Source organism: Larimichthys crocea, chromosome III, assembly GCF_000972845.2.
Source record: "Larimichthys crocea isolate SSNF chromosome III, L_crocea_2.0, whole genome shotgun sequence".
Classification (NCBI taxonomy): Eukaryota; Metazoa; Chordata; class Actinopteri; family Sciaenidae; genus Larimichthys; species Larimichthys crocea.
The window spans coordinates 27116965-27128882 of record NC_040013.1 but is presented as its reverse complement, the minus strand read 5'-3'; the positions used below and the strand labels follow the sequence as shown (position 1 = coordinate 27128882).

Genomic DNA, 11918 nt, shown 5'->3' with positions numbered 1-11918 from the left:
ATTACAAACCACCACTATTCCCAGAGCACCTCCTTACAAAGCAGTGATTTGAAGTTGCCTTATAGCACAAAGATCCATTATCATGGTAATAATATAACGTGGGTCAATGTAATCTTTGTGTAAGTTGGGGTTGTCTGTGGTTTTCACTTTGAATGCCCACTCTGTCATTAGAGAAGACTTGCCTTGTGATTAAAGGCTTCCTCATGAAATGCAGATGTCTCATGGATATTTAGCAGAAAAGACCTCTCCGCCCAGGTCTTTCTGGGATTTAACAAGCTTTATAGATTTGTTTTGGAAAGGAAATACACCCTGACTCTTCCTGATAGCTTCTTGGGCTTGACAGGCACCCCAGTCTCAGTCTAGTCCAATGTAGATATGTCATTCACTCATTACCCTGCAATTTTCCTTACTTAATCTGGATACCTTTGAGTGATTTGGGCTGTAGCAGACTTTAAAAAAAAAAAAAGTTTGATTGGTTGAAACCACAGAAGCACAATACAAAATGAAATGTTAAACATTACTCCTGCAAAATCAACAACAACGAGACAATGTCCCATCAATTTTACTGTCTGCTTCCAGCATAAACACATTCCAAGACAAAGAAAAGCTCACTTTATGCCACAAGTTTTCTGTTTTTTTGCATTCATGTCGAGTGTGTAAGAGTACACTGTAGTTTTCCCTTCAAATTTTATTTGAGAATTCAAAATCATTGTTTCTATCTATCTGTTTCTTGTTAGCCTATTTCTATGCTCAAAATAGTATGACAAGTTTTGCACAATCTCTCTTTTTTTCTTTTGCTGTCTGCCCCAGTGTCCACTGAACAAAAAGCTTGCATAAATAGACTTTTCACCATCACACGCATTTACATTTGTCTGGCATTTCACTGCAGAATCAACCTAAATCTGACCCAATTCCCATGCATTCCCACAAGCACTCTTAAAAGACTGTGGTACTGTTCCCTTTGTCTAACGCTGTGGTGGGCTGGCAGCCTGGCACTGAATATAAAATGCCAAAGAATAAATAAATGTGAGGAGAGTCTAATCTTAAGTTCTCAGCGACATGGTCTCATGCCAGATACATGGCCCTTGGCCATGGCAGCTTAAACAATACTGTTTAAATCTCTGCTTAAACCTCTGTATCTTCTCATAATACATGTTGATTTGGTTCCAGAGGAAATAGAAATGTTCATTGTTGAAGAAGGGACAAAAGTGATTTAAAAGTTGCATTCTTTATTTCAGACTGCTTTGTTGAAAAAGGTACATGGTGATAAGATACAAAAATACCTTCAACCTTTTTTCATGCATGAGTGTACAGTACAAGTGTAACAGACACATTTAAGTTTTGCTTTTACAGACAATGCACCACCATGTTACCTCATGTAACCTGCAGTAAGCTTAGTAGGCTGTCGTGAGCCTTGGGTCAGTGCCTAGGGTTAGAAAAAGTATAAAGGGAGAATATAACAAAAAGGAAAATGCAAAATATTTAAATTATGTTTTGGAACTGAAAAGGGTGCTATCGTCTGGTTGTGGCACATGTTTAGATTATCAGCTCTGTCTCCAAAACTGTCTTGATTCTTTATTCCCAAACACTTTTTCAGATCCAGTCACTACAGCACGACAATCAATGAATCCTTATTGCCGAATTTGAGCGATTATCAGTATTACTCAGGACTTCAAGAACGGAGCGCCAGCGGAGATGTACCATTTACAGCTCATAACATAAGAAGTAAGAAGGCTGGATTTTAGCCCATACAGTTAGTTGTACTTGTAACTAGATGTCTATCTTAGGGAATTGCTACAACTGATCATGTTTTGGTAAAAAGTTGTGTTCAGGGCAAAATGTGTAAATCTGTACTCTGTATTCACTATCTGGGTGAAATCTGGCTATTGTCTAAAATCTACACTTCACAAATAATCTGATTCTGACAGAATGTTAAAAAAAACAAAAGAACATTATAAACATGTAAAAAAAAAAAAGACAATCATTAAAAAAGTGAAAAACATTTTGTTAAAATAAACAAACATAAGGTTACAATAATAAAAATGTCTTTCAAATTGGGAGTCATTGGAGTCGGTCTCATGGTAGCTATCAATGCAAAATAGGTCACAGTCCATCAAGACATTTACATTCATTTCCTTAAAAAGTAAATTTAGGTTGGAAAACCTTTTGACATGAAAAAATAGCCTCAACTCTGATTAGAGAGGGATATATCTGTCGCTCAACAGTGGTAACCAAGTTAATGTTCATGACTGCAACCAATCTAAGGTCTTTCACTGATGTGATGCATACAATATCACACTATTTTGTTCTTCAGACAAATTTTAAAGCAGCAAATATCATCTGCACATGAGCACAAATGCTCTAAATCTTAACCTTCACACTTCGAATCATTCTGTGGAGGACAAACCAAACTTGGATCATGTTTCACAACCACCAAGATCTTGTCTCTGTCATATCTTTTACACTGTTTCCTTTTTTCCCACAATAGTCTGTGTAAAATGAATGAATGCACAGTTAGAGAAAAACAAAACTTAATGGCTACAAAATATTTTGTCATTCATTGCATATGGTGTTAAGATGTATGGTATTTGTTTTTTAGGCGTTAAAAAGGGTTATCACAGTTTCAGAAAGGTATTGAGTTCATGCTAGTTAAGATCCAAAGCTTGTGTGCTTTATTGTTGATTTTACTGGTTGTGGTTGTTGCTGCTCTTTGGTGGTTATGGCTCTTATCTATCCCCTCAATTTTCAGCCTTGAAGCAGTAAACACCATAGGACTTTTGCATTTTGTCCGGGAATCCAACTAGGCGCACCGCAGCCTCTGTGGGACTGCAGTTCTTGCGGGGCCTGGAGATGGGGTAGCGGACACTTCCATCAGCCAACCAGCCAGCATCGCATCGGTCGTAGCCCTCAAGCTTCCAGGCGGAGTAAATATGGCCCACCTTGGCGATCTCTGCATCATCATCTAAGCACGCCTGCACTGCCTCATCAAAGGACAGCCTTTCGGGTTGGACCAGCCAATAGAACCTCCCTGACAGCAAAGAAAGAGAAACAGGCGGTCAGGAGAAGAATTATAGTTTCCTATTGGAAGGATTCAAGCAGTGGTGAGTAATTTTCACATGTTTGTATACCAAACTAGTTCATACATAGCAATTTTTGCCAAGGTATTGCAATGTGATTGTGAGAATTAAAAAAAAAATGAATCAAGAAAACATAAACGAGTTTTAAAAAACTCACCCTTGAGAGCAGTGGCAAAGCAGAATGCGTCAAACTGTTTCTCTCTGTCTTGGTGGCCATAGCTTCTGAGGCCAGGCCCGTTGTTGGCACCACCACAAGGCTCTCTGGGGTTTTTGATGGGATACCGCACTGTGCCATCACTCAGCCAGCCAGCATTGCACCAGTCCAGGCCGTCCTTCCAGGCCTCAAACAGCTGATCATAGGTGGCGACCACAGCACCCTGATCCGCACAGGCCTGTAAAGCTTCATCGAACTTCATGTTGTAGCGGCCCGTAAGGGGGTGGTATGGGAATACAACACCTGATTGAGGCAGAAAAAAATTAATTCATGTGGTAATATGTCAACCTATCAGTCTTATGTTTAGTTTTATGTCAGTGAATGTAGCCCTTGAAAGCCAGCTTGCAAAATGTCGTCAGTTTGCTAACTCATCTATTTTGTGCTTGCCCTCAGCATAGAAGAGAAGGTCGGCTTATGCAAACTAGGGGAATAAGTTCTGCTGTATTAAAGATCAATGGACTCTAAACTGCTTGAACTGCACTGATCCAACAAGAAGTAATAAAATAATGATTCAAATGTAAATCTGTACATCAGTACGATCCAATTCAAGAGAAATATTACATAATGCTGCAGAATTAATGGCAGCAGATACTTTGATAGTTTACACAGTTTCTTTAATATACCATATTTTACCTTAATACATTATAAACATAAATAAATATTTCCTTACTACCAAAAGATTTTGTAAACTTTAACAGCACAAGGTTAATATTATTTTGTTAATGCCAAAATTCCATGTGGGTATTCAGCCTCCACCTAAATTGATTCTTCACACATGTGAAAAGCTATCAACAAAAGTTGGGTGTGAGCGGCCCTTAGTTGCAGAAGATCTCTAACATACTGCAATGACTTAGTGTGTTACCGTGCAAGGTTTCAGGAATGTAGTTCTCTTTTAATGGATTAAGTCATAATAAAATCTGATGAGTAATTCAGATGTATTAGAATATGGACCGGGAAAGATGAAATATGGAAAGGAAAATGTGTTTCTGTTTAGTTATGTCGAACAGTATTCAAATCATCACTAAGTCATTACTGCGGTTTGGATTGATCAGCATAAGCTGTCTGTTCTTTGTTTTTTCTTATTTCCACATGAAAAGCATATGTGGATGTTTTCAATAACCAGAAACAAAAGCATTACTGAGGCAGATGATTAATCCTGAATGCATTTTAACAATGAAAAGGCAAGTATAAAATGACTAGTTAAAGAGGTCCTTGTGACTTTACAGCTGCTAGACCCTTAACTTTAAGCAGCTGCTAGGGCCTTAACTTTAAGGCCCAACCCAGAGCTGAGTTACGAAATAGAAAAAATTAAAAAAACAGCATTTACCATCAACATGACCACCTTGCACTTCCAAAATAACCTCTTGGATGGTATCTGTCATTCCATTGATGACCTCACAGCGGTATCTTCCCATGTCAAACATGGAGACGTCAGTTATTATAAGGGAGGCATCTTCATTGTCGAGCTCCTGCAAAAAGACTCGGTCCTCGAAGCTTCCATAGGCCTTCTTGTGGAATCCCATTGAAAGCAGCACATCCTCGTTCAGTGCTTCATCATCCGCCACCTTGGTCCATTTGACTCGGATACCAACGCTACCAAAGTGCATGGTGTCCTTGTGCAGGAGCCGGCACGGTAGGGTGACGTTATCGCCTAAGTCAACTGAAATCATAGCTGGGAGGAAAAAGAGGAAAACATGATTATTGATGTTTGGTGGTGATTAGGCTTGTGACACTTGGACTTAAACAGGAAAATATTACGTAATGTGGACATAGATTAGAACTATATTTAATGATTTGCTTCCTGAGATTGCTTCTCTTGCTTGATTTTGTGCTTGGCATGAAATTTACACAGCAAGAGTCTGTTTGAGATTTTATTCTTTATTTGTCATTATGTAAACTGTACTTAACATTTTACTGACATGACATACAAAAAACTCAAAAAGTTTGGGGCTATTCTCTTTGGCTTAGATTAGATACAGTATTGGACTCCAGCCAGTCTTAAACCCCTGGAGCCAATCATCCTTTTCTGTCTGATTCCTGTTCTTGTCCGTCCTGGCACTTATAAACCTTTGCTTCTGAGTATTAACCCTCATAATGAAGTCTTTCATTCCATCTCTCATGCACCAAATGAATAAAAATAAGGAGTAAGCAGATAATAGTAATTATAATATTATTTTATTTTGTGCGTATGTATATATAAACCTGTCCAAACTAAAAACAAAATGTCAGGTCATTTTTGTCTCACCGTGGGCTTCCACAGTCTCCTTGACCTCCATGTTTAGACCTCACAGAGATTGCTTAGTTAAGAAAGACCTCAGCCAGCAAGGGGGTGGCCTCTGCCAGGCAAACATAATAAACACCAGATGGGTGGATATACATGGCCCCTGATCCCAACCAATAGGTACAGCCTTGAAAAATCTACCTTGTAAGTAGAGTCATATTCTGTAATGCACAGGGCTTGTAAGATTATATGCTAATTACATAACTGATCAACTGCTGTTTCAGTGGTCTGTAGACATCACTATTAATCTCATGCAACCAAGAGGTTTTTAGCTGAATCCAGGTCCAATGCTTCAACATTATCTCTTGAGTATCTGTTGCCATGTGTAGTATTCAGTAAAAAACAAGCTGCTCCATTTGATGATTTGTGTCTGAACCCGTCTGCTTCTCCTTTCTGACTGAGAATGCCAGCAGTTGAGTGGCTCTACTTTCTGCAGCAATGCCTGAGTCATGACTGGAATACTACAACACTGGCTCTTCAGTGGGGAAAACCTTTCCCACATGGGCAATATAAGAAATGACTGGAGCCACTAGATTGGCGCCTTCCGCTCCGATCAACCCATTACCTGCCCCCCCAAACCCACATGTACACTGAAACAACGTCTAATTAACCCCATGCCTAAACTGTCCCAATCCCCCATTCTAGCCACACAATAGACGTGTGTCTGGACTTTGTTCAGGGGTTCTCAGATCATTATTATTGAGCTCTCTGGCAGAAGTATTTAATTAGCAGAAGCACTGCTGACAGAGCTAAGCTACCCTTCAGTCCAACCTTGTGCCGTTTGTTCCATTTTTCTCATAAGACTGCAAACTTTCTCATAGAAGCTGTTTCTATTACATAATCACCACACCCGGTAGTCTCCCTTGCTGCTTGCCTGGTCGACAAGATGCCAGATATTTTATGAGCTGGGAAACACCCTTTTGTCACTGCTTAGTCCTAATGTCTTCAAAAGCAGTGCAGAGTTTAAAAGCAGTCTGGACATGATTCCACTTTGTCTGTTCTGTCAGTGAGAAATGACTCACAGCTTCGCCGTGCCTCATAAATTCTCTGCATTGGTGGCAGTTACATGAAGAGAATGAAACTTGAGGGATCCAGGATGACTAAACTGCTCATCAGACACCCTGGCAAAGGTGAAGGTGACGATGACGTCGACACCAGCTTACCAGACATGATGCCATTCAACATTTATACCTAAAAATATCAGGACATTTCGGGAAATTACAGAATAAAGGAGTTCATTGTACTGTCTTATGGAAACAAAACCAACCACTGGATGCGGTTTGTTATCCTGAGATGGAAAGAGGGGATTGATTAAACGTTACAGTGCCAACATAATGCTGCAAAAGCCTATAAATTACTGTATACAAACTAACCTAATGCCTTATGCATCACTAAATGAAAGCATAATAAAGAACTCTCTGTTTTAGGCATATCATATATTCTGGAACAATCTTGAAATGAATGGTGCCTGAGAGGCAGTAGTAGCAGACATAAAAGCAGACATGTTGAAAGTAATTCCACACTCTTTCCTGCTCCTGCAGTTACCAGAAGACAAATGTCCCATAGGAGAATGTGGCCCCGACCATGTGGGGCACACAACACTCATAAAACCACAGCCTGTTGTGTGTACTTAGCCTTTCAGGAAGAGAAGGGAGCCATTCTTTTCTTTGTCATACCACAAACTACATCCTATTTATACAAGACTCCCTGAGGTCAAAGGTGGTGCCGAATTGTCACGTTTAACATAAAAATGGGTCGTCAAATAATTCAGAAAGGTTTGTATCTGAGTTTTTTTGTGTGGAGTGCAGCTGAGAATGAAAACACAGCTAAGAACTAAATGAACACATGTGCATGACAATAAAAAAAAAAAAAAAAAAAAAAAAAAAAAAAAAGCTCTGCAGCTGCAGCCAAGACCCACTGCCATTTTATTACCGAGCACAATTCTCTCTCACTCTGTTAAAAGTTGTATTAGCAAGTGATTGGAGCCATCTGCTTCTTTGTAACACCGAACTGTAAATTTACAGCAACATTACAGCGGTCCAAGTCTACTCACTGACCTATATTCTGAAACTACAAGAGTCTAATTATGCTGTTTAAGTCTTCAGTATAATTTGCACTTGCAGTTATTAAATGGGCAAAACATTTAATTGGCCCTATGGCCCCCTATTGGCCCCTATGAAAGGATGGAAACCACCAGAAAGCAGTCATGGCATGTTTATATCAGTATGTGCACAACATGCCACGCCCTGTGACAGAGCAGCTAGACAGGAGATGCTTTACAACATCCCACAGCCTTTTTCTCTTCTCTTGTGTCAATATGGAGAGAGCATTAACAAACACAGCTGGGACAAATGCAGCAGTCCAGATCCTACACACTAATTCCAATAAAATATTTCCTTTTTGCTGTCATGCAGGCCAGTTCACAAACACACAGTATGGGTGTGTATCGCTCACATGGGTACACAGATAAAAATCCACAGCACACATGTACAGTAGGCTGTAGTCAGGCTCCACTAACATCTCATCTCCAAGCCCGAATACATTTTCAACTTAGCCCCCAGTCTCAGCCCATTTCCAGCCAAGCCCCTTTTCCCACCCAGCCCTGACAACCGAGCCAAGCCTCAGTAACCAACAACTACAGTACGCATTAGACTTAACAGACTATTACCTCACAGGGAAAAACAGAGTCATTTGGCCGCTGTTCATGGGGCTCTATATGTTTGGCTGCGGGTCATTAATCTTAACTTCGCTCCTGTCAGGGCGCTCTGGCGGATATCCAAAACCTCCCAGTGCCAGAGTGAGTCAGTAGGTGTAAGGACAGGCAACGCCCCGTGAACAGATAGAGAATACACTGCCCATATGGCTAATAAAAGCAACACTGTATGGAGATGAGCCAATGCTTTTGCATAATGCAGACAGTGAGGTCATGTATTATCATACATGGGCTGTATATAGACACCGTATCAGTGGCCAAAAAGTGTTCCAATGTTTGGAGAAAAAAAAAAGTATACTCTCCACCCAGAATTTAAAAATTATTCTTCCCATAGACAAACCATTTCCTCCGGTCTGGGACGAGAGAGAGCTGAGACGTCCTTAATTTGACATCTACTGAGTCAGCTTCCAGCACTGCTGAAAGCACATTAAAAATCACTCATAAGCATGACACGAGAGCTTCTACTGTAGCTAGCCTTTTTTTTGTTAGTTTTTTTTCTTTCACCACAGCGGTAGATCTATTCTGGTATTTCATAGCTTGCGGTTTCAGCAACCATCTCAGTGTGTCATCCTGTTGGCAGGTGTGAATTTGAACTCTAATAGCCTTATGATGGAGTACAGGTGCTCTCTGATAAGATTTCTTTCTATGTTTTCATTTTTCTGTCTGCCACAGGAAAGAGAAGACAGACAACTGATAAAATGACAGGAAAAAATGACCAAAGCTCGAGGCTCCACTGTGGGAAATTACCTGCCTATTTTTGCATTCTAGTAAAAATTATTACATCCAAAAAGGTACAAGAGCTACAAGCCCAGATTTAGCTACTGAGGCATCTGTGACTAATTTTAAGGGTACAACTAGTAGTATTAATGGAATGGTCCTCTTTCAGTAGTACGGGCAGAGAGCCACTGTGAATGACAGGGTGATTTACAATTTTCACCAGCCAGCCCATGGTGTGGTGGTCTGTATGCAGCAAGTCAATGAGTCAATGGTGAGTCACACTGTGTGTGTTACCCCAGTGACGACTCTGTTACCTACTGCTACAATGACCCTGTTGTTACACAAGCCTGAGCTGTGGTACCACTTTGCTCAGGTCCCTTAGCCCACAGCTCATCCTCCAGTTTTTCTTGTTCTGCATGCACATTGTAACACTGTTACACACACACACACATACATGCATTCACAAAAAATAGTAACACACACACATACACACACAAACACAAACACACACACACACACAATCACCCACAACTTTTTTACATTTAAGCTTACCTGTTAGTACGGCTATTGGTGGTGGTGTTGGTGAGGGAAAGCTCGTCACCTGGCTGTATGCACTGGCAGCCAGGGTCAGGGAGATTATTGTGATGCACAGCAGATTCGTCATTTTCTCTTTTTTTTTTCCACACAATATAAAAAAATATAAATTAAAACTTGAAAAGAAAAAAAAATGCACTAAGTTAAAATGTTTTAAGAGAGCCGAATGTTAGCCTAAACTATTTTGTTCCTCCTTTTATTTTTTTTTACATCTAGCTGTACCCCTTTCTGTCTGTCTTTGTGTAGCAGCCGCCTGTGGTGCTACTGGAAAGTTTGGGCTCCTCAGAGGTCCAGACAAGTGCCTTTTATTGTAGCATAGCATGGTTGAGACCACTCCCCCTACCCCTCAGCCCATCTCCATGCACAGCTCTGAACTGGCTCCCCTTTGCCACATTATTTAAGAAAAACCCCCTCCTCTCCCTTGGAAGAATGTAGGCTACAGCAAAACCCCAGACGATCAACTGCAGATAACTATAGAGAGCCATATAGATAGATAGAAAGTGGAACTACATTGCTTCCTGTGAGGAATGCAATATTTTAAAAATTACTTTTGTTAATGTCATTGAAAGATATATCATCACAGGGAGTTAGTTAAGCATAATCTTAAAACCCAAATGTATCACCTTCATTGTTCCATGACATGCAGCTTTGGTATGTTTTCACTCTGTTAACTGTGATTCTTTCTGATTTTATGTCCCCATTTAATTAATTATGTGTTATGGTCTTTATTAGTCAATTACACAAGTCAAAATGAATGCTCATGAGTTAAATATTGTTGTCGTGCACTACTCTGAACTCTGTTAATGGCCTAACAACACTTTCCTCCATTCACACACACACACACACTTGTTACACTGGAGATATGTGGTCACTTTGCAGCCTTGTTGGCTTATACGCTCATTTGATGCAAGACCATTAAATGTAAAAAGGCTATAAAAATGATGTACACGGATGTCCTGTCCACGAGTCATGCTTTGGCCTTATCCTCCTTTGCTTTTTTTTTATTACTCTGTCTTCTCTTCCCTTTCTTTCTTTCCCTAATAACACGTGTTCTTTACACACACTCCACTTTTTTTCTCTAACACCTATTAAAGTTGCGCTATAAACATCTGTAACTAAAAGGGTTAAGAGACCTTTCCGTTTAGACCTTTCCACGGTAAATTATGTGAGCATGTTCCTCATGGTCTCTTCTGATGTTGTAGTAGCGCAGAGACAGCAGAGCAGTTCAACAGAGACAGGACAGGGATTTGAGAGCAGCCATGAGCAGATGGGGCCTGTGTGGTCCCTTAAATGTTTTCTCAGCCGTCCAGATTGACTTTGAAAGATGGCAACGCTCGGAGTGGACCGCTCCATCATTTGAGGTATTACAGCTGGGACAATTCTGTTTTCAAACTGTTTTCTTTCTCTCCACTGCTAAGCCTGTCAATCCTTCAAACTCAACAGATCCTACAGGGTACATGGTAGGCCCCTGTTGTATATTCTAAAGCCCTGGCTTGCCGTTGGTACATTCTCTCTGCCCCTGCTTCCAATCCCCCAATCCTGTGGAGATCTCAGGAACTGTTACATAAGACGGCCATAGAGCCGGGCTGTCAATTGTGAACCTACATGGCCACAGTGTGAGGGCACAGAGACTCTTGACATAGACTGTGAGTTTAAACCAGATCACCTGCAGCACCATGGCAGCTTTTGTGACATACTCTGAGGATATCAAATCCAATGTAGTCTTCTGTAACAATTTCACTGTTGACAGCAAGATTGTTGTTTATAAATGGGCACTTCCTTCCTTCCTTCCTTCCTTCCTTCCTTGCATTACTTGGTTTAATATGTATTGCCAATCAATCAACAGATATCTAGATATGTAGGCCGCATTATGAAACTGTTAATATTACTTTTGAACAAGCATGGCAGTCCATATGATCAGTGTGGTGGACAAACTGGACAGCTTAAACTTATTGTGGAATTTTAGAAACACAAAACTTTCCTGTATTCTACCAATGAGACGTGAGTGATTACATGTTACATATTTACTTTAATTACCAGGTGCAAGACAGATAGATAGATAGATAGATAGATAGTCAGGTGTCATTATACCATTGCAGAAGAGGATGCAAGACGATGACACAATTAAAACAGCGCCAATCAAACCTCAAATGTGGGTTTGCATTTATGTATATTTCTTAATGTGAGTCAGTCTTTTGCATCTGTACATGTGCGCATTTGGGAGTACGGAATGTGCTGGGCTGTATAGTTGTACATTGAATGTCTTGAGGTTTGGAGGCGTCCCACCCAGAGACTCCTTCATTTGTCTGCTGCATCAGAGCC

The 11918-nt window shown here is 40.4% G+C and overlaps 1 protein-coding gene across 1 annotated transcript; it reads right to left on the bottom strand.

Annotated features, from left to right (window-relative positions):
• Positions 1-1786: 1786 nt before the first annotated feature.
• LOC104929273 (hyaluronan and proteoglycan link protein 1) lies at positions 1787-9887 on the bottom strand. Its single transcript, XM_010743747.3, has 4 exons — positions 9555-9887; positions 4619-4963; positions 3235-3534; positions 1787-3028 (listed from the first exon to the last, which is right to left on the bottom strand). The coding sequence occupies exons 1-4, from the start codon at positions 9664-9666 to the stop codon at positions 2739-2741; spliced, it is 1047 nt and encodes a 348-aa protein (XP_010742049.1). The 5' UTR covers positions 9667-9887; the 3' UTR covers positions 1787-2738.
• Positions 9888-11918: the final 2031 nt, after the last annotated feature.

Bases quoted from the DNA above. Each gene is read 5' to 3' on its own strand.
- LOC104929273 (XM_010743747.3), bottom strand. From the start codon at position 9,666: ATGACGAATCTGCTGTGCATCACAATAATCTCCCTGACCCTGGCTGCC. The intron at 4,964-9,554 runs GTAAGCTTAAAT...TTTTCCTCCCAG, and splicing joins ACCAATAGCCGTACTAACAG to CTATGATTTCAGTTGACTTA. The intron at 3,029-3,234 runs GTGAGTTTTTTA...CTTTGCTGTCAG, and splicing joins CTTTGCCACTGCTCTCAAGG to GGAGGTTCTATTGGCTGGTC.